A 27,372-nucleotide genomic window follows, 5' to 3' on the forward strand; every position below is an offset into this window, starting at 1 on the left:
AAGAGATGATTTTAGGAGAGTTTCAGATTTGGCATGAAGTGACATTAAATTAGGTATAATTCAGTTGTCTTTCAGACCATTTGATTATCAAAGAGAAAGTCTCTTAGATGTCTTCTTTTAACAAAAAGCAGAGCATTTTTCAAGCACAAAGAACATTCATAATTGCATAACATTTTTCCCCACTGTATTTATTTTCTTACTGTATTTCTCTTTAAGGTTTATCTCTATTTATGGTAAATGATAGTGGTTTTCCACCCAAGGTAATGAGATCATTTCTTTGAAATGTTAAGTTTTGTTTTTTTTTTTTTAAAGAGTTTTGACTTAAAGGGAGGGGAAAGCACAAATAGAAGGAAAGTATGAAAACGCTGCCTTTAAGGATTCTGGATTCTGAGGGCCGCTGTCCACTCAGCCGATCAGTGTCAGTGCAGCCGGCAGGCCATGCAGCCCCACCCATCCTCCCAGGGCTCTGGGCTGATGCACATCCTTGCCGCTCTTTCATGCTACCTTTCCCTTGAAAACTCTGAGGTGCTCCCTATGGCGAGGCATCTAGTTATGGAGGAGAAAGCTCTGGGTGCCAGTTCTCCCGTGATTCACCACCTTATCACTCAGCCTCCCTGAACCTGAACGCCATCTGTGAATAAGCTGACAGCAGAGCTGTTGTAATAGTAGGTGCTGTGCGTTACACGGGTGATCTGCCCCAGGCTGGCCAAGGCGCAAAGACTGCATCCTACAGTCTCAGGCAGAATGTCACATCTCCCTCCCTACCTGGAGGAACAACCCATCCAAGCCTTGTTCCATCAGAGCTCTGTGCTTTGTTTCCTTTACAGCACACGTCTCTGCCTCAGAAGGTCTTGTGCATTGCCTGCCTAGCCAGAATGAAAGCTCCAGGACAGCAGGGACCTTGCCCGCTTCACACATGAGAACATAGAACAAGCCTAGCATGCTGCGGGCATCTGGTAAACGTCATCGAATGAATGAATGAGCCAGTACTGAAATTTACCCCATCAGTTTCTGCCGCGATCCTTAGAGATTGTGAGACTAGTGCTAGTCTTGCATTCCTCAGATGGCCGAGACCAAACTGGCCAATCTCTCCCTCCCATTGTGTAAAAACAGAGCACCCCAACACAGTTTAATTTTTTTATGAGTTTGTATTATTTTAGTAATTTGAAAAGAATCTAAAATAGAAGGGGAAAAAAAACCAACTCTGGGCTCAGCACCTGATGACCCAGCTCTGTGGCCAGTGCAGCGGCACCCACTTCTAGGATCTGTTTCTCTGTCTTGAAAGGGAGTCTCAGAAGCCCAGCCTGAAATATCACACCAGCATCATGGGCATGCCTGAGCTTCAAAAAGTGCTCTCTGAACTTACAATGCTGTTATCTTTCCAGAACCAGAGTGTTCTTTTTAAACCAAATCCAATCTTGTCTCTTTCTCTTTCTCTGGTTTAAAACCCTCCAACAACTTCCCACCGCACAAAAATCTAAAATCCAAACTCCTTGCCATGCCCCACCTCTTCTGCCTCCTCCAGCGTGACCCACCCTTCTTTGGTGAACCAGCCACGCTGGCTTGGAACACATCATGCTACCTTTGCGGGTGCTGTTCCCCCTGGAATGCTCTTCTCCTGACCCTCTCTCCTTCCCCCTGTCTCACCTCTGCCCCTCCAAACAATTCCTTCTTTCCCTTTGTGACTCAGCTCATCTTCCCAAGGAAGCCCGAGAACAGCCCTGTCCAATAGAACGTTCTGTGATGATGAAAATGCTCTGGACCTGCCCTGTCCAATGCGGTCAGCAGTAGCCACGTTTTGCTCTTAGCACTTGAAAAGTTTCTAGAGTGACTGAGAGACTAAATATTTCATTTTAATTAATTTAAATTGAAATCGAAATAGCCACGCGTGAGTAGTGGCTACCGTGTGGGACAGTGTGACTCTAGTCCTCCTGTGACACACACTCCTGGCTTCTTACACTCTTCCTTCAGTGCTCCTATCACATCTTGTAATTTGTATTTAGTTGTGCACTTGTTTAATCGATTCCTTGCTAGACTCTAAGTTCCGGAAGAACACGTATCTTGTCTGCTTTGCCACAGCTGTGTCTCCATCACCTGGAGTGGGACATGTCCACAGTAGGTACATCAGAAATATTTATGGAATGAATGAATGAATGAGTGAGTGAATGGTTACTGAAAGGAGAGAGTTGCTTAGCCTGGTGCACTGATCATGAAATGCAGCCCACAGGTCATAAAATTAAAAGCAAGCTAACTCCGTGCTTATGGGAACCATCCCTGTGTATAAATCAACCTGTGTGAGTGTGCACGTGTGTGTACAGAAGCAGGAGTGTGCAAAGCTGCTCACTTGTGCAGTCATGTGTGGACATGTCTGTCCACGGGTCCACGGGTTGGGGAAATGAGGTCACTGAGACACGTGCAGAATCACTCGGGAAGGCCGTTTCTAAGTCAGTAAGTACTTTTTATTTTGAAAGATTTGTCAAACTCCTCGCGTCATGGCGAGAGTTTGCATGATTAATAAGAAGCAGCTTTTTCATGAAATGCTTGGAGGTGAACGAGTTCTCAGCCTGTGAGATCCGACCATCCCAATGACTTTGAAGTTTCTCTTGATTAACAGAAGGAAAAGAGAGGGGACGGGGGGAGAAGGAGGAACATGCTAGAAACCAAAGGAAAGCTCCCTCATGACAGCCATCCAAATGTGAAAAAAAGAGAAAAAAACAAACAAACAAAAAAACAAAACCAATTCACCAACTGCACTTTTTCTATTTTGCCATTTTCTGCACCTCACTCTTGATTTTGGCCTTCCTGGCTGAAGCAGCCTCCCAGTCCTGCAACTCCGAGAGACATCTGTGGGGGAGTAGCCCTGTAGGATGTGGGGGTCCACCCCCCAGAGGTGAGGTGGATTCCAGAGGCTCCCCAAAGTTTGAACAAACAGCCTACTGTGAAAAGAAATGCCACTGAAAGGGGAGGGGGAAACGGCGAGGAGGCGGGTTTTTGTGAGCGCTTATACGTTTCCATAACACAGCCCCAGGCAAATGAGATTCGTTATCTGCGGTTCTGGCTGGTGGGTTGTGCAGGGCTCCCCCACCACTGATCCTCTAGCCCTGGAAACATCCTTGCCAACGTCACGTGTCTGTTACTTCCCTTTGCCCACCTTCTGGCCACGTAGGGGTGACCCCCCCTGGCAGCCAATACCCTAAAATAAAATTAACACAAAGCCTGACTCTGCGAGTATTAGTTTCAAAGAGAAAAGTAGAAAATCTGAAGATGCAACATGTGTTGAAGGCAGACTTGAGCAGATGGAAGCATCCACCCATGTGCGCCTGAGACAATGGGCAGAGCTGCAAATGGCAAGAGAAAAATGCGACTGTTAGTGGGTGAGCAAGAGGCCGTGATAGCTGAGGAGCAACTAAGGATGTCGTGACTTGGGTTAAAATTTCCACGTTTAGCACCGTTAATGTGTTCATTGAAATCTATATTAGCACCTTGTCCCCAGGCAGAACAACAAACCATCCAAACATTTTAAACATTGGGGAAAACAGGAGGGGGAAGGTTAAAGAGAGAGAATCTGGTTCTGCAGGAGGAGGCGTGGGTTTAGATCACGAGGTCCTTGTCGATGTCCTCTGCAAAGCAAGAAGGAGCAGTTAGACTTGAAGGCCAGTGTTGGTGAAGACGTGCTTCCCAGGGGGTCAGAGGATCCGACCCATCCCCAGGACCAGGGGCCGGGTGACCCGTCCAAGGTCACCCAGGAAGTCAATGCCTGAGAGCTTTGGTCTTCCCGTCCCTGGCTTGTCCTTGTCACTTACACATACTGCCAAGTTACACTTCCCGTTGCCTCCCTGGGTGCCTGAGAGTTCCCAAAGTAGTGCTAGGCACTGAGCAAGTGGAGGAAGGGAAAAGAGAAAGACACCATCTCTGAGTGAGCAAGCGAGGCCCAGAGTTAACCAGGCACAGAGAGCAGAGATGGGCAGAGAGGAGGGAGGGAGAGGACGGCGGACCCTCTGCTCAGACACTCACTCTCCTTGATGCCGAAGCAGCCGGCCCACTCATCCAGGGCGATGTACTTGTCATTGTCCAGGTCACAGGTCTCGAAAAAGCGGGTGGTGCAGTGCTCCATGGGGATGAGGGGTGCACGCAGTGGGGCCAGTTCGGTGTGGGACAGGTACCTGCGGGGGATGAGGTGGGGAGAGCCTGAGGCATGAGAAAGCCCCACACCCCCGAGTGGGGAGACAGGGGGAGCGAGCCTGCCCCCCTCTCCCAGGGCAGAAGGAAAGGATGCTCAGTGCAGAACAGGAAACCACGGTCCTGGTCTACCCCCAGCTCCGCCGCTGATCTGCTGTGGGGCTTAGGGCACAGCACTGCCCCACCCTGAGCCTCAGTTTCCCCCTCCATCAAAGGGGCCGGAGTGGACCATAAAGTCTGAGGGCCCTTCCAGTTCTGAGGTCCATGGGTTCATAACACAGGTCTCTGGGTGCATTTCATTGTTTCCTGATTGGCCAAGAGTTGGGGGCATAGACATTTAAAATGAAAATATTCAGCACTTCTGTGAGTGGAAGGTCAAAATCTGGTATGAAACAGTAAGGCATGTTTTTTGCAGACACATACTTATACAAATGCACAGCAAAAAGGCTAAAAAGAGAAGGATCAAAATGATGATGGTGCTGACTTTTGGGGAGGAGCGTAGGAAGGGACTGGGATTAGTGGGAGGGTCAAAGGGAACTCATAGCTTCATGGAACTTTAATCTTTTGTACACCATGTAATGTGTCAGAGGGCGCCTTCTGATTTCTCTCCCACTGTCCTCCATTCCTATTCTCCCAGCTGGTCTGGACTCCAGAGCACTGTCTGATTTTTTTCCCTTGTTCCCCAGAGCCTTCAATTCATTGTCCTCAAAACCCTCTTCCCCCGGGGGCTGCAATGTGAGTCCAATTTTCTCTCCAATCCCCAGGCCTTCCTGCTCCTCCCAACTCATGGAAGGAATCCCACAATGGTTGAACTTGAAGGAAGCCCCCATCCCCTTTCATTGGGAGAAACGGAGTCCCAGAGACGGGCAGGGTCTCAGTCAAGGTCACCGTGCAGCTCTGGGACAACAGGGGGAGGATGGATCTCCTGACCCAGCTGGAGCGCTTTCCCAGACACAGTCCTTGCAGTCCCATCTGGAAGCCTCCCTCCTGGCCCTTCCTTGCTCAGCCTGAGCACCAGATGTTCCCTCCACAGGGTGACTCAGTTGGCTCCAGCCACAGAAAGAGCCTGGGAGAGGAGCAGCAGGGATTTTCCCAGAGCTGGGGAGGCCCCAGCTCCCCAGGATTGCAGACTGGGTGGTCAGGCTTCAGACAAGGGCTGGACCAGGAGGGCGCAGTAAGCCTCCTGGAGAGGAGCCCCCCTGGGCACAGTGTGAGAGCAGGGAGCCCTCCTTTCTGTGCTCCTCTTAGAACACACGGCAGAAAAAGGCCAGAAGGTGAGGGTAACAACCCCTGCTCGCCACCACCTGCAATTTGTGGGAGCCTTCTTTACTGTTTCCTTTGATTGTGAGAAGCAGATCATCACCCAGAGTGTGAGCTCCATGGGCGCAAGGGCTGTGTCAGTTCTGACTGTTGTTAAATCCCCTGCCTAGAATCATGCTGGGCACGTCACAGTCACTCAGTAAGTGTTCACTGACAGCTCCCTGCCTGTCCTGCAGGGCAGTCACACAGCACTTCCTAACTCATTTTGACAAGAGCCGTGAGAGCCATCAAGCCAAGGGCTTGCCATGGGGGCAGGACTGGCTCTGTGAACTTCTTAAGAACTTCTGGGGCCAGGTTGCCCTGTTGGGGCTGAGTCTCAGGGTCTTGCTGAAGGACTGTGAGTGTGCAGGCTGCCCCACCTCAGCCCAGCTACCCTGCAAAGTCGTTCTCTTTCCTAAGCGTTAATGGATACCCAAGGCCGGCACTCGCAGGGTTAAGGAGGGGTTATCAGTTCTGATGCAGTCTGCCTCTTCTGGCAGGGGGGAGTGTCTCATGGCTTTCTTCCTCCTGGTTCTGCATCCCTTCTCCTACACCTGTCCCTTCCTACTCCAGCCCTTAGGCTCCAGGGCTGGGAGCAGCAGAGTCTGCTGGGAGGTCTTCCAGCCATGTCTAGTGCGCCTGGCAGCCCTGACCCACGACTGTCCTCCCCTGGGCCAGGCCAGAGCAGCCCCTGTGCTCCTGAGGGCCTGGGTCTTACCCATCAATGGGGTGCTGGTCCAGCTGGCCGAACTGCCAGTGCACGGGGAAGATGTACATGTTGTAGTTCTTCTCGAAGTCCCGCGCCAGCAGCTCCACGGGGTGGTCTCCGGCCTCCAGGCGCTTCTCATTCTCGTGGATTTTCTTCACCTGGGGGAGCAGGGACACCATGTGACAAGGGTCCAGGGAGACTGTCCAGGCCAGTGAAGGCCTCTCCCACCTCTGACGGGAGACAGGGCAGGCTAAGACCAGCCAAGGCCAAGGTTCAAAATGAGGGAAGGAAGTGGCGTAGATGGGAGCCAGCATCTCATCCACAAGAGTGGAGCCCCGGGGTGATCTCAGAGGGCTCTCTGTAGAGATGACTGGGGCATATGTTAAAATGCAGCTTCCACGGCCTTGCTTCACAGAGACACTAATTCAGCGGGCCTGAGGTGGGGCCCAGGGAGCTGCATTTTATCAGTACTCCAAGCACTTGAGATGTCCATTAGAGTTTAAGATCCACAGACTCAGAAGGAAAAAGGAATAGAGTTGTTTATGTCTCTTGTTTAACACTGAGCCAAACAAAGTGAGCAGGTCTTTTCAGTACAGGACTTCTTAGAGCCTTTAAGATGTGAATGTGCTCTGTGAGCCTCCCAAGGCAGCAAGGAGGACGCTGTGCCCTGGTGCCCAGGATAAAAGCATTTGTCAGAGCAGGGATGTGGACTTAGATCTGGGAATGGGACTGTGGGTCTGAGCCAGCCCGGGGCCAAGGTGTGTCCACTGCAGGGCCAGGCAGGCGCCCTGGGACAGGCTGGAAAGAGACCACTTACTCGCAGCTTCTGCTTCTCGGTCAGCAGGTTGTTGTCCTCGTCCCTCTCGTACAGTGTGACCAGGACGTTCTTGAGCCAGTCCCGCATGCGCAGGGGGAATTCCGTCAGCTCGGAGTCCAGGCAAGGGGGAATGTCTAGGGTCCAAAACACAGGGGTGGTCAGGACAGACCCCACTCTCCCTGCCTGATGGCCATCATGCTGGCCGGGCCGCTCTCCCTACCCTGTGCCCTTGTCCTGCTTCAGTCAGCCATCTTGGCACCGTAGCTCAGCCTCTCTGGGCCACAATTTCTTCCCACCTTTTGAACAAAGGAGATTGTGTGTGGGGAAGAATGCTCTGCAAATGGAAACGTGCAAAGGCACGTCTGCTGTTCCCTTGGCCTTGATCTGATCTGCTGAGGGAAATGGTTCGCTCCAATGGCTGCTGCACTTTTCTGGGTGTTGGGCCCTGAAAACAGAGGCCAGGACCCATGATGTGGGTATCAACCGTTGGGAGGTGTTTGAAGCTGGAAGGCTGAGGAGCAGCATCTATGCACAGGCCCCGCTGAGCGAGGGTGGGAGGGTCAGGAATGCTTAATCACCAGAACATCCTTAGCAATATGATTCCATCCTGGTCTTTGGAACTTAGAATTCCAGAATGTTGGACCTGGAGATGACATCCAGGTCCACCCTCTTATTGGATTTATTAGAGGTCAGTGTGGAGAGAAGGGGTTTGCTTAAGGCCACATTGTCAGAGCCTCATTCAGGACCAGGGCATGTGGGTGCCTGGGGGCCTAGGGGTCTGTCCTTCCCCCATCCTTGGCCTGTGGAAAGCCCCGTCTGGGGTTAGGACCACTAAGTTCTTTGCCAGCAGCTGGGGGGTGGGAGAGGACGTCTGGGATGGAGGCAGTAGGAGCTGGAGTAAGGGATGCGCCCTAGAGGATGGAAGAGCTGCTTGGCACACGTCAGTCTCACTGCCCAAGAATTCCTACCAACGTTCCTCCCCCGCCTCCCTCTCCAGGCCTGTGCCTTCTCATTTCACACCATCAGTGCAGGGCTGGTCCCAGGAGAACCTGATTCTCCCCTCCTGCACCTTTCTGCACTCCGCACACCTGAGGCAGGTGAGTGGCTCTCCCGTGTCGTCTGGTGCCACAATGTACCAAATGCACCATGTGGATGTTGGCTTGGAGAGGGAGCAGAGGTGGCCTTGGCTGTTTCACATGACAGAGAGGCAGCCAACACTGAAGCAGGCACCTGGGCCAGCTGAATCTGCACCTGGTATCACTAACAAAAGGCCAGACAACACCCTGGTGTCCCTTCTCCCAAACACCTGGCTCCCAAGTTTATAGAAGAGGGTGGTTAATCATATGTCTTATGCAGGCAGATAGGAATGTAATGGAGCAAAAGGGCCAAGGATATGACAATATAGAGTGACAGGGCCTGAGGGGAACTGACAGGCTTGCCCCAGTTTTAAAGCATTCAAATTCACATATTTTTAAAACACTTTTTTGCCCCAGGTAAAACATCATTTTGTTTTACAGTGTTGAAGCAGGAAAGATTGGGGTTAGCCCTAAAGAAGAACTTCCTCATCATTACAGAAAAGAAATGAGCTGTCTTGGATGCTAGTGAGAGGCTCCAGAAATCCTCCCTGATCATGTGCTCCCACACCTGCTCAGTCCTTCCCCCAAGGCGTCCTGAATGCAGAGCTGAGAGGAACCTACTCGTAGACAGGAACTTTGAGGCTCAGAGAGGGGAAGAGACTTGCCCAAGATCACACAGCACAGGGGTGGCAGCGCCAGCATCACTGACAGTTCACTGCCTTCTCCCTGAGATGGGAGGCTTGGCAGGGCCCAAGGGGAGACTCACACTTGCAAGGCCCAATGTAGTCCAGGTGGAGTTTGTGGCCCTTCTTGGTGCCCTCCAGTGTGCACTTGGTGGCAAAGAAGTGGCAGGAAGAGTCGAAGGTCTTGTTATCATTGCTGCACACCTGTTGGCAAAGCACAGAGTTCCTCACCCTCATTCCCAAGGTCCTTCACTGTTACTGCCATCCTTGCCCATTTCAGAGATGGGGACACTGAGGGTCAGGCAAGGAGCATGATTGGGGTCACACAGTGAGGTAGTGGTGGGGCCACAGCAAGAACCCACTCTTTGGACTCCCGGGCTGAGTTCAGCCCATGCTGAGAGCCTCTCCTGGTCTCTGAGCAGAGTCAGGGCTGATATATGGGCAAACAAACCTGGAAGGTATGAACAGGATGAATTAAAGGTGGGATGGGGCAAGGGCAAGGTGTACAGAAAAGAGTTAATACAGCAGGCCTGGGATTGTTACGTTAGAAAGACCTGCTTAAAAGGTTGGCCCTTGACTGGCATCTGGGAAGTTGGCTAGTCAAAAACTTCCCACTAGCCATGCAGGTGGCTCGCTGAGCCTAGTCGGCTTATACAAACAGTGCAGTTTATGCTGAACCTCTGTTTTCCTGCTCGGAGTCTGGAGTTTGGGTACATGCTAGGCAGAGGGTGCCTATGTGACTGGCCCTCAATTAAATGCTGGGTGCTGAGTCTGTAATGGGCTTTCCCAGGCAGAAACATTGCTCATCTGTGGCTACATCTCATCTTGGTAGCTGGGGAAAGAGTATATTCTCTGAGACCCCTTGCGGCGAGGAGAGAGTCAGCACGTCTATGCGTGGATTCATCCAGATTCCGCATGTGTCTTGTTCCCTCATCATCCAGCTACGTATCCTTAAGTCTCAGCTGTGAGTACAACTGTATGCTGAGTTATGTTGGTCGTCCTAGCAAGTCTCTGTACATGGGGGTGGCTGAGCAGAGATGCTGTGGGTTGAACAAGGGCAATGGCAGTAAATAGCTGTGTCAGGAGGAGGGGAGCTTTGCGGGGAATATCCTGTAAATACTTATTGCTTATATATCGCTGCAGAGGGAGACTTGATGGGCATGGGTGACCGTGGGATTAGGGGGTGAAGGAGTGAGGAGGAGGGAAGAGTTGACAAGGATGCTAAAATTTGGAGCCCAGAGGATAAGTTGTACTGGGGAGAGACTGAAGATGGAGAAGACAGGTGGGAGGCTGTGGGAATGATGCTGGTACCAGATTCGCCGCCCTGAGCTGAATTACCACTAGCACAATGGTTGACGTGCATGTGTGCTCAATAAATATTTACTTGGATGGATGGATGGATGAGTCCTATTGGAGGTAGAATGGACAAGTTTGAAAGATTTTTTAAAATAGCACATAGCGAATACTTACTAAGTACCAGGCAGTATCTGACAAATCCCCCCAATAGCTCTATGAGATAAAGTCTATTTCTGTCCCATTTTTAGAGGTGAGAAAACTTGAAAAGTTTCCATAGCTAAGATCTCACTCTAACAAGTGATGGATGTTTGGTTTGATGTCAACCTTCAGTCTGACCTAGAACCCACATTGTTGGACCTGATGCTCTGCTAAGCTGCTTCCACATGGAGCAAACCCCTCTCTCAGTGGTCAGTGTTGATGTGTTCTCTCCTGGGTCCGGCATAGAGGTGGAACCTCCTGGTGCTGAATACACTCCTCCTGGTTCCTGGAGAGATCCAGTGACAGGAGGAGCCTCCCCCTAACTCACCTCCACTCTCTTGCCGTGACTAGATCTAGTGAGGGGACTTCTGAGACAGGGGCTGCCGCATGGGACCACCAAGCCACCAGTTTTCTGGGCAGACACTCTGTGTTTGGAGAGCCCCAGCCCCCTGCCCCTCGTCCATCAGTCCTCACCTTCTCAAACTCGCCGATGGGGGCAGGGCAGCTGGTGGGGTCCTGGCACACACACATGGGGGCGTTGTTCTCGTCCAGCTCGCACACCTTGCCGTGTTTGCAGTGGTGGTTCTGGCAGGGGTCTGGTAGAGCACAAGAGCATGCAGTGAGCACCCCCCGGACTGGCCCGTCCACCCTATCCTAATCCAGATAGATTTGGACGGAGATCCTCGGCTGCGGCCCTAACTCAGGCTTTGGCCAGCCCTGCGTCCTCCCTTCCCTCTGCTGAACCCAGCAGTCGGCACTTAGGGGAGCAGCTGCCTTGGTCTGGGGATCAGAGATTCAGTCTGAGGTCAGGGCCAGGCACACTTGGGGGGCTGGAGGCTCAGTTTGGGACTTAGGAGCACTGGATGCCAGGTGGCTCCCCCCAGGATGGAAGCATTGTGTTCTAAGCTGTCCAGTCAATCAATCATAGTGAGGCATTTCTGGATTCTAGGATAGACTTTCTGGAATGACGTGGAAAGTCAGCTGTTGACTGGGGAGCCGTGAGGCCCAACAAAACGGACTCAAGTGGCTGTGGCGGAAAAGGGCCCCAAGGCCCATGCTGAACAATAGAGCCTGGCTCTGTCCGGTAAACACCGGATGGGGGGTGTGCAGGGGGAAGGAACACGACTCAGGAGACAGCCCCCTGCTCCACCGAAAACTCTGTGCGTCAGGATGACAGCTCATCCAGTCTTTTCCTCCTGATGCTTGATCGGGGGTGTTGTCGACATCCTTTGTCGGACGCCTGCTCCGCCAGGCACTGGGCCAACGGCACTTACGCTTTATTTCCTAATCCTCCGACCTTCCTGGGGTGAAGGTCTAGCGTCTTCACCATTCCCCATGTCAGGCAGGAGGACACTGAGGCTCAGAAAAGCTTAGCAGGTTGCCAGAGGGCGTCACAGAGGGAGTCGGCAGCCTTAGCTGGTTTGCCTCCGGAGTCCATCCTGTTAACCCCTGGTCCGATGCCCCCATGGGATGGAGATGCCCTCATGGTGGGTGGAGCCAGGGGCCCAAGGTCATCTCTCTCGCTCTGGATCTGACCCCATGGGTAGCCTTATATGAGTTGTGTCAGGTTTCCAGGCCTTATTTCCTCATGGCTTTGCGAAAATCAAGGAAGCTCCTGAGTGTGAAAGCTTCCAGGGCCCTCAAGGAGCTCAGGGACCAGGTGTGACTGGGGACTTCATCCGGAATAGGAGACCCCACTTGGACTCAGAGTGAAGAGCTGTGAGGGGAGAAGGCCATTTCCAACTTGTGAACTTCCCTTCCTGACACTCACAGCGGCCTGGCTATAAATAGATCTTTCCAGATTCCTGAAAATATTCCCAACCTTGAAGTCCAGGCAGTTTCTCCTCCACAGCCCAGCCTGTAGGGAGGACCCCGCCCTGCGTTTCCTTGGGGAGGAACCGCACAGGCCCAAGCGGCAGAGGGCAAAGGCTGGATGTGACAGCACTCGGGCAAGAGACCTACTTTCAGCCGCCACCTCCTCCTCGGCTTCCTCGGCGCCGTCATCAAATTCTCCTACTTCTACCTGGACGGGGTTGGCTCCCACAGGTGCCTGGGGTGGAGGGAGAAGAATGAGTCAAAGGTCCCCCAGTCCACACTTGAAAGAGAGGGGTCAGGGCTGGAGAGGACTTGCCTAGAGCCTCAGGGACCCACAAGGGGATGGTGAGAGATGAGACTGGAAAGCTGTGCTGGGCCCAAGCCACTAAAAGCACAAATGCCAGGTCCAGAATGGAGATTTAATTTTACGGACCCACTGTGCTTGGAGTGCCCCGGAGTGCTATGGGAATGCCTCAGAGGCCACCAGGGGTGTCAGGGCCAGAAGGGGTGCCAAGCCCTCCAGCCCTGCCAGCAACACCAGAGCCCCCCTTCATCTGGTTGACATACAGGAAGACAATGGGTGATCATCTGAGAAAAAAATGTCCTATGGCTTAAAAAATTAAAAAAATTTAAAATCAGAGCTCCCAACTGTAAGTTTCCATGGAAGGTTTGGGGAGCATTCAGGAGTGTGTCTGGATTGGGGGTACACAGGATTACACCCGTGCTGCGCGTGCACACGGGAAGGGACGAACGGCCCGCTAGCACCTGTCTGGTCTCCCCAAGGAGCAGATACAGGCAGAGAGGGGCCGGGGGTCCCAGGTCATCACCCACTTACCTCGGCCACCTCAGCCACGGTTTCCTCCACCACCTCCGTCTCATCGGGCAGGGCTTCCTGTTGCTGTTAGGAAGTGAAAATGGAGTTTGGAGAGGTCAGGGCCAAGGCCAGCTTCACCGCTGAAGTGTCTTGGCCTGGATCACTAGAACTGGGATCTGTACCTTGGGGACCACAATGGGTGGGCGATGAGGGCACAAGAGGGGCCAAACGTGGGGGCCCGGTGGAGCTCCAGAGCACCTCACTTTATATATTCACGTCTGGGGTGTCTAGTAGGATTTGGCTTAGAAAGGCATTTCTGTTGCTTTGACTCCCATAAAGTGTGAAAACCACTGATACAGACCACTCCCCTCCAGCTTACAGATGGGAAACTGAGACCCAGAGGGCGTGCACACTGAATTTCAAAAGATGTCATTACCTTTCCCACAAGTGTGACGTTACTACTACTACTATTATTTGGCAGTTCCTTCTTGTTATCAACTTGGAGTAGGAAGAAGCAAGATAACATATGACTTCGAGGTGCTTGGTTGGCTGGAGCTTCTTCTTCTTTTTCTTTTATAATGGAGGTATTAGGGGTTGGACCCAGGACCTTGTAGATGCTAAGCACGCCCTCTACCACTGAGCTCTACCCTTCCCCTTGGGGCTACTTCTAAAAGTAATGCTAACCTTGCCAAATCTTTTGCCTAAATGTCCCTGCCTGCTCAAGATTGCCAGAGTCTACCATCCTCACCCCTCCTAGTGAAGAGAGGGTGAGGGGATCACAGTTTGAAAGAAACTGATCTTTTTGCCCTCTTCACTTTTCTTCCTCCCTCTTCTGGTCCTGGCTTCCAGGGTAGTGCTGTATGACCGCGACTGGCCCTCTGCCTGCGATCCTTGGAGGGCCTGTCTGTCTGTCAAGGTGCCTCCCACTCCCCTAGCCAAGAAGCAGGCCCAGGACCCAACTTCAACTAGATCTACTCTCCTTGAATTTTTTCAATCTTCTTGGCACATTCTCTCGAGATGAGAGAACTGTTAGCGTAGATACATTCAGATGGCACCGTCTCCGTGACTGTCCATTAGATCTCACCTCCCAGATCCCAGAGCTGCCCTTTCCCAGGCCTCCCCCATGCCTTTGACTTTATAATCTACCCCTATATCCTTTTCCCCACTAATTTAGTCAGATTGGAGTCTGTGGCTTGCAACCCAACAGCCTCCACTGATGCAGAAACTCACCCAGCCCTCTCTCTGTGGCTTGACCTTCTAACATCATCCCAAACAGTACTTCCCCCTCTGCTAGAATTCCTCGTAGGACAATAAGGTCACTTCTAAAGCAATTCTAGTCCATCTCTGGGAAGCTCTGATTGCTAAGAAGTTCATCTTCACATTACATAGAAATCTCTTGTCTCTGGACTCTCCACCCAATGGTCATTTAATTTTTCTTCTGAGCTTGTTAGTTTAAGAAAAAAAATATTTTTAAAAAATAAGACAGTCAACTCAGGCTGGGGAAGTCCCCATCCCCTCCAAGTATCCAGGGCTGGCAGATTGGATGCCCTTGAGCTGGTGGTAGGAGGTAAGACCAGGCTGATAGGACCTTTAGGTACTTACAGGGACTGCCAAGGCCCTCCCGGCCAGGCAAAGGAGGAAGAAAATCCAGGCCCTCATGGTGCTGGGAACCCTGTAGGGGGAGAGAGGTTGAGCGCTCAGTGATGGAGAGGTCCTTCTGATGCTGAATTTCTGCGCTGTGCAAGAACATTTCGGCTGGTACATGTTAAACGGTTGTGAAAGACAGGGGGGAAAGTTGCTTCTTCTTGGTTGTCTTTCAGTCCTGATTATATGAAGAAGTCTCAGTTTGGTGCTAACCTGTCTTTAACCCCTCTCTAACCCTCCTCCACCTCCCTTTTGAACAGAGAGCAGGTCTCTGGCTCTGAGCCTCCACAGGAAACTACATCCAGCTGGAATTCAGTAAAGTTGTTTTGTCTCCTTTGTGTTCAGTTTTACAGTTTCCTTCTATTTGTGACAGAGGTGCACAGGTTTTTCCATTTATGGTGATGCTATTAAATGTCCTTTCTCAGCACATTTAGTTAAGTTTTTAAAAGGTGAGTCGCCAAAGGTGATTGGCTAATCAGTCAAGTTTGGGCGATGCTGAACCAGATCATGTGCAAGGGCCCTTCCAGCCCGGATGTCCTAGGGTTCTTTTCCTCCCCTCCTCCTCCTCCTTCCTACCCCTGACAGGAGAAGTTAGTAGGCAGCATCCCCTTGCTAATCTGAGTCAATGCGCTCTACATTCTTAAACAAAGAAAGATAGTCCTGGAGGGTGGCCATGGAAACTTGTCGGTGGCCACATTTTCCTCCATTGCACCAGGATAGATGACACTTCTCTGGACCCTGTGTGGAAACTATCCAAACGCTTAGACATGTGCTGCCTGTTACCTGCCCTCTCCCTTCACAGCTCAAGGATGTCAGCGGAGATCTAGAGATTTCTCCTGCCCTGGTCACTGCTTAGACCTTCCCCTAGAGGCTGAGCTCTTGATTCTAACAGTCTGGTGACTGGAAGGCATCTTGGACCAGCATCTCCTCTGATGACTCACTGCCAAAGTATCATCCCTGACCGAGGAACTGTGATGGGGACATTTTGTTTCTAGTTCTAACTCAAGGAACTTCCATTTCCAAATGGCTTTAGAAAGTTCTTCCTTATACTGTTAAATTTGCCTCCCTCAAGCTTCTCCTGGTCTATTCTGATCGTCCTTCTGTGGTCACACACAGCAGGCATGCTCGCTCTGCCCCTAGGCAGCTTTTAGTCAAGGGGAGCAGTGGCCATGTCTTCCCTCGTTTGTCCCCCAAACTTCCATGTCAGGCTTATCATCCCTAGTTCCTTCCAAGACTCCTCAACGGACCAGGCACCTTGGTGGGAGGTACCCTAGCATCATGGAAGAAACACTTGACTTGAAACTAAATGCCCGGCATGCTGGTTCTATCTCAATACTAACTTGGTGTATTGGTTAAACCCTTCGTCCTCTCTGGACCTGGTTCCCCCTTCCATTAACTGAGAGGATTAGACAAGGTGACCTTTGAGGTGGTAGGCTGGGCCCTAAAAACGTCCCAGCACATGCTGGTCTTGGCACACATCATCATGTCCCACTGCCCCTATCCTCACTTGGGTTATAGTATTTAGATAGCAGAAACAGGCAGAGGAAGAGCAGGTTTCAAAGTGGTCCTTTGTTGGATTAAAATAGCCACCAAACCTCACTATGTCACGGAATGTACAAGAAGTAAAACTAACAGAAATTTAAAGAAATCAGCCTGGGAGCTTGGCTTTGCTTCATCATGACCCTAACTCCCAGAGGAGTCCAGGCTTCCCTTTCCAGGCAGTTTTGGGAATGTCCCTCCCATCACACAGTTGTATGCTTGTCCCCCTTCCTGCACCCCCAGCCCCCAGCCTAGACATGGAAAAATCTCCCTTCTTACTTCCGCATTTGGGAGACCCAAGCAAAACCCCTGTTTGTGGCTTTGGACGAGACAGGAGAGAAAGCATCAGTGAAGGACATATCTGAGATGATTTGAAGGTGAAGAGTCAAAATGAAGACTGGTAGCTGGAACAAAAAAAGTCACCTTCTCTGGGCTCCAATGACAGAGAGGTCATGTCGTTGGAGAAACAGCCCAGTTAGGACTGGAAATGCAGTAAGCTTCAGGTTGGAGAGCCAGGAAGACTGACGTCTCCAGAACCTGTGTCCTGCATCTGAGCAGAGGAACCGCCCCCCACTCCTTGACCAGGGAAGGGTTTGTTGGTCAGCTCTTCCATCTGTCCTGCTGCACCACCTGCATTTTCTCAGCAGTGCACTGACCCCTTCTGCCACCCCCATAGCTGGTGCTGCAGCAGGAAGAGAAAAATAATTCTAGATCTTACAGTGCTTTATGGTTTCTAAAGGCCTCACATACAGCTCTGTCTCCTTGGAGCCCCTGACCCCCTGGCAGGCAGGCGGGCAGGCACAGGGGGGCTCTGAGTCCCACTGTCCTGATGCGGAGTCTGAGGCTGAGAGGGAGGAAGTCACACAACATTCAGACCCTGCCAAGTTGACAGACTCCCTCCTTGTGGAGTTGGGCTGGGCCTCATAGGGATTGCGCTCAGCAGAGACTGGGGTTGGGGCAGGGGGAGAAACGCAGAAAAGGAGAGTATTAAGGACAGAAAATCTTGGAAGAGGAGTTATTTTCCAAGTTTTGGGTTTTGCCCAGTGCTCCATCACCAGTCCCAGCACCCTTTCCCTCCAGATGATGGATGGGAGGGAAGGGGGGGCGTCTGGACAGCTCTTGGGTGCTTGGCTGGACTCCCCGTACCCATGAGCTCCCTCTCTGAGGTTCTCTAAACCACCACTGGCCGAAGAGATCAAGTGCACATCCTGCAAGGGGAGGGGGTGCATCGTTAAGCCCAGTAAGGTCAGAGCACAGGCTCAAAACCCAGCTTCCGGAAACTATCAGCTGTGCACATACCCTTGCCAATCAATCCTAGGCCTGGCGTGCCCCGTGAAAAGAGAAACACCATTGTATAAAGGACCAGTATTAAATGAAAACTCCCTCCTTTGTATCTCTTTAGTTTGTGTTGTTGCCTGTGTTTATCCTTTTCAAAGTGTTTCCATAAGCTAGCATCCCACTGAGAGTTCAAGGTATGTCTTTCTGCCCTTTAGTACAGGAGAGAAGGCTGAGGCCCAGTGAAGGGAAAAAAACCTGCCCAGAGCCCGAGGGAGCAAGTGTCAGGGCTGAATGAGGACCCAGGCTGCCCCACCCCCCACCCAGGCCCTGGCAAGCCCTCCAGCTCGCAGGCTATTTCCCTTGGCAGCCGTTCTCTCTCAGCTGCTCACCTGAAGGGGGCCCATTTGGGCTGTGAACTGGCCTGAGGTTCAGGGAAGGAAATTAGCCTGGGCCAGGGGGGAACAGGAGGTGTGTTTCCCTTGGCTCAGTGGTCATCAGATGCAGACACCACTCACTCCCACCCCACCGCCTCCTGTTCCGTACATCAAGTCCCTTCCTTTCGCCTTTATTTGCTCTGGAGATGTCTGAAAACCCGTCCTTGGCTGCCAGCAGGACCCGAAGCTGAGGTCACTTCTCCCTCTTTAGAAAGACTCCTAGGGATGGAAAAGTACAGCCAGCCCCCCTACCCCAGTTTATCTCCTTCAGAACATAAAGGGCCTCCTTTGGGCTCTCGCTGGATATTGAAAATTTGCTGAATATCAGAACTGGGGGAAATCTCAGAATCATACAATTTGAGAATGTGGGTCTTGGAATCATAGACTCTGGAGAACATGAAACACAGAATCTGAGATGCAATCATCAGATCTGATTTGAGTCAAAGAGTTTGTAGAGTAATGTTGGATAATAGAACTTTCTGAGATGACAAAAATACTCTACATCTGCATTGTTCAATATGGTAGCTCCTGGCCACATGTGGTTATTGAATACTTGAAATGTTCCTATGCACACGTGCAAATGAAGGACTGAGTTTTTCACTGTATTTCATTTTAATTAATTTGAATTTGCATAGCCGTATGTTAGTCATATGGTAGCTAGTGGCTACCATATTAGAGTGTTTATCAACTCTTACAGAGGCAGTATGGCAGAACTGTAAGCCCACAGGCTCTGGACACAGAATGTGCAGGTTTAAGTCCTGGCTCTGCTACTTAGCAGTTGTGTGACTTTTCAGAAAGTGACTGTCCCTCTCTGGGCTTCAATTCATCTCTCCATCTGTAAAATGGAAATAAGACATCTACCTTGAAAGGCTCAGGGTGATTTACATGAGAGAGTACAAGAGGTAAGCACTGGAAGAGTATCTTAAAATCCAAGGATCCCAGAATCTCCATCCCCCTCGAAAATCCAAAGCAAGAATTCCAGCTCTTTGCCTGTGGCCCAGGGAGAAAAGGTGTTGGGGTGGAACGAAGGAGACATTGCTGCTCTTGATCTCGGGCACACCAGCCTGGCTCCCAGAGGACACAGTGACAAAGGCTGGGCCCTAGGCTGCCCTCTCACTTGGGCTGCTGACGCAAACCAGGCATCTTGCTTCCACTGTTTGGCTTGGAAACAAGGGTTCCAAAAACACACATTGCTGGTAAACAAGCCCAAAGAGAGGAAAACAAGCCTAGAGGCTAATAAAGGAGCTCATGTGCCAGGCCCCCCAGGGAGCCAGGACTCGGAAGGAGGGCCGAGCCAGGCCAGAGAGGCGCCATCTTGGCCCGTGTGGCCATGCTGGCTCTCACATCCCCAGGAGCAGACACAGCCACTCGGAGGTGACGTGGAAGTCAGGAGTCCAGGGATTGAGCCTTGGCGATGTGGCTCCCAGCTCACCGTGCTAATGAAAGCAGGCTTCTGTACTCCCAGCACCCTACCTAGTGCCCCTGGTCTGCACAATTAGGAGGTTGTTTTAGATCAGTGGTGTTCAAAAGTCTACAAGCCAGGGAGCCCTTTCTCTCAGTGAAGACTTCTGCAGAAGTCCAAGTTGAAAACAGCTAAAAGCCTTTTGCATTTGTTGAAGCATGTGACTGTATTATTATCTATTTACTAAATCAGCTTGAAATTGAAAAAAAAGAAAGCCAGGTGAAAGTGGTGTTGAGATGGAGGCTGGGACACCCCTGGGACACCCCTGGCACACCCCTGGCACACCCCGGCACACCTTGGGATGTCTCTCGGTTTTCCTATGAATAGAGTTGAAAACCCTGAAGCAAGGTGGTCACTAAGGTTCCTTTCAGCCTTTGTGTTCTGAGTCAACTCCAGCAGAAGCCTTCCAGAATGACACCTCTCCCAACTTGCCCCTGGATTCTCTGCTTCCACTTCTAACATTTTTTGCTGGAAGGGAAGAAATTAAGGGAAATTTTTAAGGTGTTATGGATGCTTAAGCTGAGGTTTGAAGAGGTTCTGGGCAACTCAGAAATAGCCCCAGAGTTTGAGACCGGAATCAGCCTGACTGAGATTCCATACACACATCTAAGATGCCACGTTTCTCGGTGGTCAGGAGAGGCTCCAGGGTGGGGCTTCAGACTCTCCTCCTTGGCTCCCCCTAGAGGCCACTGCTGCATCCGGTGACCACAAATGGAGTGGCTGAGAAATAACATCAAAGTGTCCAGGCTGTCACATCCCAAAGATAGCAAATCCATGGCATATATGCCTCCACCTACCCATCCTGTGCCTGTGGCAGACATTACTGATCAGTCATATGACCTTTGGCCTCTAAAGTCCGTAGTGGCATTCAATTCCTGCGCACAGTTCTGGCAGCTGCTACCAGTGGATGGTGTTGTCAAGTCATAGGAAACCGCTTTGCCGTACTTCTGATTTTAGAGCTAGGGAAATTGAGAATCAGAGATGCAAGATAATTCACTTGAAGTCATATGGCAAGCTGGTACCTGAGCCAAACTTCCAGATGTTCAGGAACATCCAGATGCTTACCTTGATTTGGGGGGGTTTTTTGTTTGCTTGTTTTCATTGATCAGTTTGTTTTCATCTAAGGCCATGACTAACACAAGGTGGCCCAGAAGGATCCCCAGATGAGATGTGTTACTACCAAGTTTCTGAAAGAGCTGGTATCACCATTCCTATCTTCATCAAGCTCTACGGCTTGACGAGTGAGGGCAGAGTTAATTCTAATACATCTCCTAGTTGAGAAGGAGGCTGGTTTTCTAATAGTGCTGTCAAATCACTGGTCACTGGCCCTGGCCCCATACAGCCCAGCTGTCCCTGAGTTCAGGACTGGGGTCAGGCCCCAGGCTCTGTGCTGTAGGGAAAAGGTAACTTCATTAATCTCCGGGGCTGGCTGAAAACTCAGCTCCAGGCTGCCCTTCTGTCCTTTAAAGGAGATTAGAGAGGGAGCCAGCAGGAAGCAAGTGAGTAGCCGCCTCTTAACCATGTCCTGCCGCCCTACAGACAAAGCTACGGGGGCGGGGTTAGGCCATGGCAGGCCAGCAAAGGAGAGAGGAGTACTGCTCATCACTCATTATCCACAGGGCTTGTTTCCTATAGAGGGACGTGTAGGCAGGATGCCACACCGATCAGATGAAACAGACCAAAAAGGCAAGATGAACACGTGGATGTTTCTGAACGTCTGAAAATGTGGCTCAGACATCAGTTAGCTGTGTGACCTTAAGTGAGTTATTTTCCCTTTCTGAGTCTTGATTTCTGTCTGTCGTATGTAACAGGTGGTCAGGTGTCTGTCTCCCTGCCATGACCTGTAGTTAGGCCTGGCTGTGCACATCTCTGCGTGGCTACAAACGGCACTTGTGGACCTGTATGAAGCTGTGTCTGTGAGTCCGAGTATGTCTACCTAACTCGGCACCCGTCAGTTTCAGCCTGTACAGATGAGGGTCAGAGTTTGCCTGTGCATCAAGATGCACACCTGGACCTTGTCTGCGAGTCAGGGTATTGTTCAGGGAGAGCTCTGTGAGTGCATGACCTTCTGTGTCTGCTCTTGTATTGAGACATTTATTTTTAGCTGTTGCCAGTGGGTACCTGTTGGTGAAATCAGTGTTTATATACTCGGCATCCTCGTGGGTTTGTGTCTGTCCTTGTCTGTCTCTGTACACATAGCTACCTATCTAAATATCGTCCAAAACCAAACACTCTCCTGTTTACCTCACATCCTCAGCCCTTTCCTTTCCTCCACCATCCTTTTCTATTTATAGCTCATTCTCAGCAAGGAAAACTACTCTTGTGAATAGCAAACCCCAGCCATGCTGTTGGTTGACAAGTCTCTACTGATGGATAAAGATTTTAACAGGACTGTTATGCAACCCTAGGTCCCCTAGTCCCTTCTCTCTTGTTTCCTTTTCAACTAGGGGGCCAGTGGGTGTTTAAAATATAGACTGACTCTTTCTAATGAAAGCCACCCCTGGCATTTAGGTTCACAGGACTTCAGAGCTGGAAGGGCATCTGGAGACCATCTAGGGTAGATTACCCATTTAACAGATTGGGAAACGGAGGCCCAGAGAGGGGAAGAGTCCTTTCCAATGTCACTCACTGTGAATTAGGACCCTCCTCTGCCATTGCCTTGGCCAACACTCTTTCCACATGGGAGGGTCCAACATTCTTGGGAAGTACTCAAGAAAATGCCCAAATCAGGAGAATTTGAACAGTGTTTATTTTGTTTAGCACTTTTTAGGAAAGGGAAGTTATATCCAAACCCCAAGATGATGAAAGTGCCAGACAAAAAAGTTGGAAATGATCTCATCAACTCTTTGGATGCCGTCAGTTCTAATAGGTAGGGGACCACAGTTTCTAAACTTTATAAAGTGCTTCACTTTCTAAAGTGCTTCACCGTGCCTCATCCCATTTTGGCCACACCATATTCCTTTGAGGTGACTGCTGTTCTCGCCTTTTAACCAAGGAAGAAGCTGGGGCTCGGAACGGAGAAGCCAATAGTTCAAGGTCAAATGGCACCTTTGAGGCAGAGGTGGAATGAAAACTCAGGTCTTCAAGTAACCTGTCCAGGAAGCAGGTCACAGCCCCACAGTTGCCCCAGGTTCCAGGAGATCAGAGGGGCAGGGCCTACAGTAAGTCCTGGTGTTTGGGGACAGAGTAGAGTAGGGGACCTTCAGACTGAGCCTGATGTTCTGACTGTTTCTAGTGTCCCCTCCCAGCCAGCAGGCAGAGACCCTGAAAAAAAGGTTACCGTGGCAACTCGCATTCCTCCTAGAGTGAGTCACGGCAGAGAAGAGCCTTGGGGTGGGTGGGACTTGGAGAAAGTTTCAAAAGTTGATTCCTTCTCCAGGCACCCCCCTTCTACCCCTCCCTCCCTCTGCTCCAGGCTTTGTCGATGTGGCAGCTGACGGCTGCAAGTTAACTCTCTCTTTCCCCAGCCACTCCCATGTCAAAGCTTTTCATCCCCTTGAAAATATACCTTTGCTTCCAGTCCCCACCCACTCCATCTCCTACGTCATGCCCTCTGGCTATCTGGAGGGTCAGGCATCTGTTGGAGAATATCTTAAGACTGAAGGCTGTGAACACCCTCTTGTGCACCGCTGTCTCTGTTCCCACACACACACATACACACAGACACTGCTGTATACACAATTTTAAGGGGCTTGCAAGCACCTTGGAGCCTATTCAAAGGCTAGTCTGTGGATTCTGGTTTACGAGACCTTCCTTTGAAAGTTTCAGGGGACGTCAGGCACCCCAAAGGCCATCAAGTCCACCCCTCTTAACTTTACACACAAGGAAACTAAGTCCAGAGGAGACACGTACCCAAGGTCACATGTGAAAGTGTGTGATCTAGGGGTGCCTTAAGTCTGTCACCCTGCCTCTGATGTTCTTCTCACCCTGCCATCAATGCTTGGGGTGTGTAGAAATTTAACCCCAGAGAATCGCTGGTGAAAATACTTTCTCTATGTGTTCTGCATAGGATAGAATTTTCTGGGGGAAAACGTGTGTCTGTCTGTTCCCTTTTGGGCAGACGGGCTTCCTGGAAGACATGCCTCATCCCAGTGCCCCCTTTTCCTTTGCTGTTCTTTAGGGCTCTGGACGTTCCCTCATCAACCAGCCAAGGAACCAAAGACAGGAAGGAGTTTACCTGAAGAAGCCCTAATACCCTAAAAGGCTACACAGCAGCCTTGTGTAGGGTTTGAGCTGCTCAAAACAAGTCATGAGAAGGTTGCCATGGAGCCCCCTCTGTTTTGCCTTCCCCCTTCCACTTTTTACAGCATGTCCCCCGCACACCCAGCCTCCCATCGGACCCAGTGCCTCGGCTGGACCATATCAGATGTCTGGGGTCTTCAGATCTAGACACGGAGGGCTACTGCTGGCAAGTTCCTGTTTACACCCCGGGGAGCCAGGGGTGGGAACAATGCCTAACCCAAGACTGACTATCTGATAGGGCTATTTCAGGCAGAATGGCACCGGAATCACTGTGTGTTTGTGTGCGTGTGTGCGCGTGTGTGTGTGTGGGGGGGTGTTGGCGGAGGGGACTTGAGAGGACAGAATTCTAGGAGCCTTCCAAGAGGTGCTGATTAAAGTTGAAGACTTCCCCTTAGCCTTCCAGGGTTCAATTTATCATTCTTGCAAAATCCCTTTTAGAAAACAGAGTCCCGATCAAGAACCAAGTCTAGGAAGTTGCTTCTCCTGGAATGGGGAGCAGAGCAGGCTCTGGCTGCTGGCCAGTCCCCGTTGCAGCTGTGACCAGATCGGATTCCCCGGAAAGGAGGAGGCTGCTACATTTGTAAAGGGAGCAAAGGGGCCAGGCAGGCAGCCTCTGAAACCAGAGAGACAAAGAGAGACAGAAAATACTCCCTCAAAGACAGTCAGATTATTTTCTGCAAACCTAAAGGGGAGATCAGGTGATCCTGATTTCACCCGAAAAGCAACAGGCAGCAAGTCTGTGGCCCCTGCCCGTAAGGGGAGCAGAGGTGGAGCCCAGAGAAGATGCACATCCCCGTCCCTGATCCCGGAGACCTCCCAGCACAGCTTCCCCTCCCTCATACACAGACTGGAGGAGTGAACCAGGGTGTCGGGGTTATGGGACTGGAGAAGGGACAGGTAGGGCAGGGGTCGTGCGTACCTCAGTGGCAGGCAGGCAGCAGGCAGGCGGTGCACTCCGGACAGTCTGAAGGTCTGCAGGAATGTGGAGGGGTTTAGAGCCTGGCAACAGGAAACCACTCAGAGCTCTGGGCTGGGTCTGTCTCCCCCTCCACCACGCGGTCCCTCCTCCTCCTCTGTCTCCTCCTTCCCTCCCCTCCCCCTCCCCCTTCTCCCCACAGTCAAAGCTGTCTCTCTTTTCCATTTTTTCTCCCTCTCCTTGCAGTGGGCTTTCTTGACCAGCCTTTCCAACCCCGGCTGCCACATGGGTTCTGGGGCTGTTGCCTAAACAGCCTGACAGAGCAGAGCACCCAAGGGCTGGAAGGGCAGGCAGGAATCACCTAGAACAACCTCCTCCTTGTTCAGAGGCAAACTGAGGCCTGGAGCGAGCAAGGGATTACCCAAGGGCTCCCAGGGGCAGAGCCAGGCCCATGTGTCTTGATTTTATGACCAGTGATCTTTACAAGAGCCTCCCTAACATTAGGCAATGCTGAGGAGGGCAAAGCAATTCAAGGGGGTTGTATCTGTGACAAAGGCAAGGCCAGGACTCGCCTCTGCACAGGCTGGGGAAGCCGCCACTGATGGCATCATCGCTGACGATTCAGGACATGGTCTAAAAATAACCACTCAGACTCTAGTCGTGCCACCAATAGACATGTTAGGGATTAGCTTTCTAGCTGGGGGATCTGTGTCATCAGTATAGGACAGATAAAGTGATTGATGATATTGATTACATTCCCAGAGGTAACAAAGGCTAAGGTTTACTGAGGACTTAGAATTTTCACAGCAAACCCTTGACTTAGGTATTGTTATCATGCCCATTTTACTAACAAAGAAATAGAGGCTCATAGAGGCTACACCTGCCCAAGACCACCTGGCTAGAAGTGGATAGGCAGGCTGATTCTACATTCAACTTGATTCGCTCTTACGCAGTGTGAACGTCTCGGTGCAACAGGTCTTGGTTGAATATTTATGAGCATATTGATGGGTGTATGAGTATTTATGAGTGTACGCCTCACACAAGAATGAATATCTGGTCCTTGTCCTTGAGGAGCTTTGGATCTTGCTAAGAGGGCATGTCCTATGCATACACCCACTCACATGAGTGGGACAGACTCTGAGGTTTATCCCAGGGGTTCAGAGTGGCAGGATCTCTGAGTTGGAGCAGGTGGAGAAGGCTTCCTGGAATAGGTGGCTCCTGCAACGTGGATTGGGTTTGAATAACACAGAAAGGGAGAAGGCAGAGAACATTCTCATAAATTTCCACACGGTGTGACCTCTGCCTCCTTTGGCATCCTCTCCTCCTACCACTCTCCTCTCTTTTCACTCTGCTTCAGCCACACTGGCTTCCTCTCACTTCCTTAACACCCCCAGGATCCTTGCACTGGCTCTTACCTCTGCCAGCTACATTCTGCCATTTGATTTTCCTGTGCCTGGAGATTTTTCATCCTTCAGGTTCCTGCTCTATAACGTCATCACCTAAGAGAAGCCCTCCCTGACCCCCTCTCTCACAGGAATAGTTCAACACCTCCCACTCTCTTATTTCCTTCCTGGCACTTGTGATGATCAGAAGCTACTTGTCACCCCTACTAGACAGACACTACAGACACTTGTTCACTGCAGTGCTCCAAGCGTCTACAACAGTGGCCAACACAAAGCTCGCTCTCAATCAATGCAGGAGTTGTCTTTTAATAGGAATAGTGCCCAACACTGGTCATCAGGAGATCCTCTAACCTGCCAAAGTCTGAGCATCTGTGCATATTTCTTCCGTGGCTTCCTTCAGGTTTTAAAGGGACTAGTCAGGAATCCAAGAAACGATCTCTGCTCCAGTTGACCCCCAAGGCCTATCCTTGGTCCAGAAGCCAAGAGTGGATGTTCTGCCTTAGCTGTTCAGTACAGGGTGCTGGCAGACTCCTCCGATATCTGCAATCTGGACAGATGGTTGTTTTTATAGGACTGGTTGCTATAGCTCCCAGGGATCATAGGACTAAAATTAACTTAAACTTTGTGTTTTCCTTCATAAACTAAGATAATGACTCTGATGAGAATGAGCCAAGGGAACTATCCCCAGCATTTGGCTGGAGTTGCCACGTGGCCTTTGGTTCGGGAACTGGAAAGCTGTTTGGGGCTAGGCTAAAGTTCTGGGACAGAGATTCCCATCTGAGGGCCACCCCCAAGCCCCTGTGGGTGCACCCTGAGCCAGAACACCCTCAGAGGAAAACTTGGTAGGTTTTATATCTAGGGGTAAGAGCACTCTGGGGGAAACAGGAGCCTCTGAAGCAAGATGCCTTTGAGCTAGGGAGGGAGACTGCTAGGACCAAAGCTGGTCCTCCTGCCACCACCACCAAGGGCATTATAGAAAGGGAGAGAAGTGCAACTGAGCCAGGTGTGCTAGACCTGGGTGCCAGTCCCCGCTCTGCCACTGAGTTGCTGAGGGACACAGGGCTCATCCCTGTTCCAGTCTGAGCTACACATTTTCCGTCAACAAGTAGATTGGACAGCATAATAGTGATAAGTGCCAGTGTGTATTAAACACCCATTATATGCCGAGCACTGAACTAAGTGCTTGGCACATATTTTCTGACCTAATCTTTATAAAATGGGAACTATTATTATCCCCATTTTAGAGATGTGGAAAGTGAATTTCAGCTCAATAATTTTCCCAGGCTCATGCACCAAGTATGTGGCAGAGGTTCAAATCCACGTTTAAGGGACATCAGAGCCCAAGTGCTTAACCACTGTGCCCTACCCCCTCCCAAGTTCCCCTGCAGCTCTGGCATCTGTGGACTCTAGACTACACAGCCACTGGGTGCCTGTCTCCCTAGTTCAGTGTGTTGCTGACCCAACATCAGACTGGGTCAGCTTTTCCGCTTGCAGAATGAGAAGTCAGTACCTTGGGGTCCCAGCCACCTGCCCGGAACCCCACCAGCCACTCACCAGCTGTGCTTCTC

General features: G+C 51.0%; 1 protein-coding gene across 1 annotated transcript; it reads right to left on the bottom strand.

The window, feature by feature from the left end:
* Positions 1-2,437: 2,437 nt before the first annotated feature.
* On the bottom strand, positions 2,438-24,527 carry SPARC (secreted protein acidic and cysteine rich). The gene is made up of 10 exons (XM_010987275.3): positions 24,405-24,527; positions 14,489-14,558; positions 12,908-12,970; positions 12,220-12,307; positions 10,732-10,853; positions 8,847-8,967; positions 7,005-7,138; positions 6,197-6,345; positions 4,015-4,163; positions 2,438-3,620 (listed from the first exon to the last, which is right to left on the bottom strand). The coding sequence occupies exons 2-10, from the start codon at positions 14,543-14,545 to the stop codon at positions 3,592-3,594; spliced, it is 912 nt and encodes a 303-aa protein (XP_010985577.1). The 5' UTR covers positions 14,546-14,558; positions 24,405-24,527; the 3' UTR covers positions 2,438-3,591.
* Between the last annotated feature and the right edge of the window lie 2,845 nt (positions 24,528-27,372).

Source organism: Camelus dromedarius, chromosome 3 (genome assembly GCF_036321535.1).
Source record: "Camelus dromedarius isolate mCamDro1 chromosome 3, mCamDro1.pat, whole genome shotgun sequence".
Classification (NCBI taxonomy): Eukaryota; Metazoa; Chordata; class Mammalia; order Artiodactyla; family Camelidae; genus Camelus; species Camelus dromedarius.

Bases quoted from the DNA above. Each gene is read 5' to 3' on its own strand.
- SPARC (XM_010987275.3), bottom strand. From the start codon at position 14,545: ATGAGGGCCTGGATTTTCTTCCTCCTTTGCCTGGCCGGGAGGGCCTTG. The intron at 12,308-12,907 runs GTAAGTGGGTGA...CCTCCACCCCAG, and splicing joins CCGTGGCTGAGGTGGCCGAG to GCACCTGTGGGAGCCAACCC. The intron at 3,621-4,014 runs GTGAGTGTCTGA...CTTGCTTTGCAG, and splicing joins CTGCTTCGGCATCAAGGAGA to AGGACATCGACAAGGACCTC.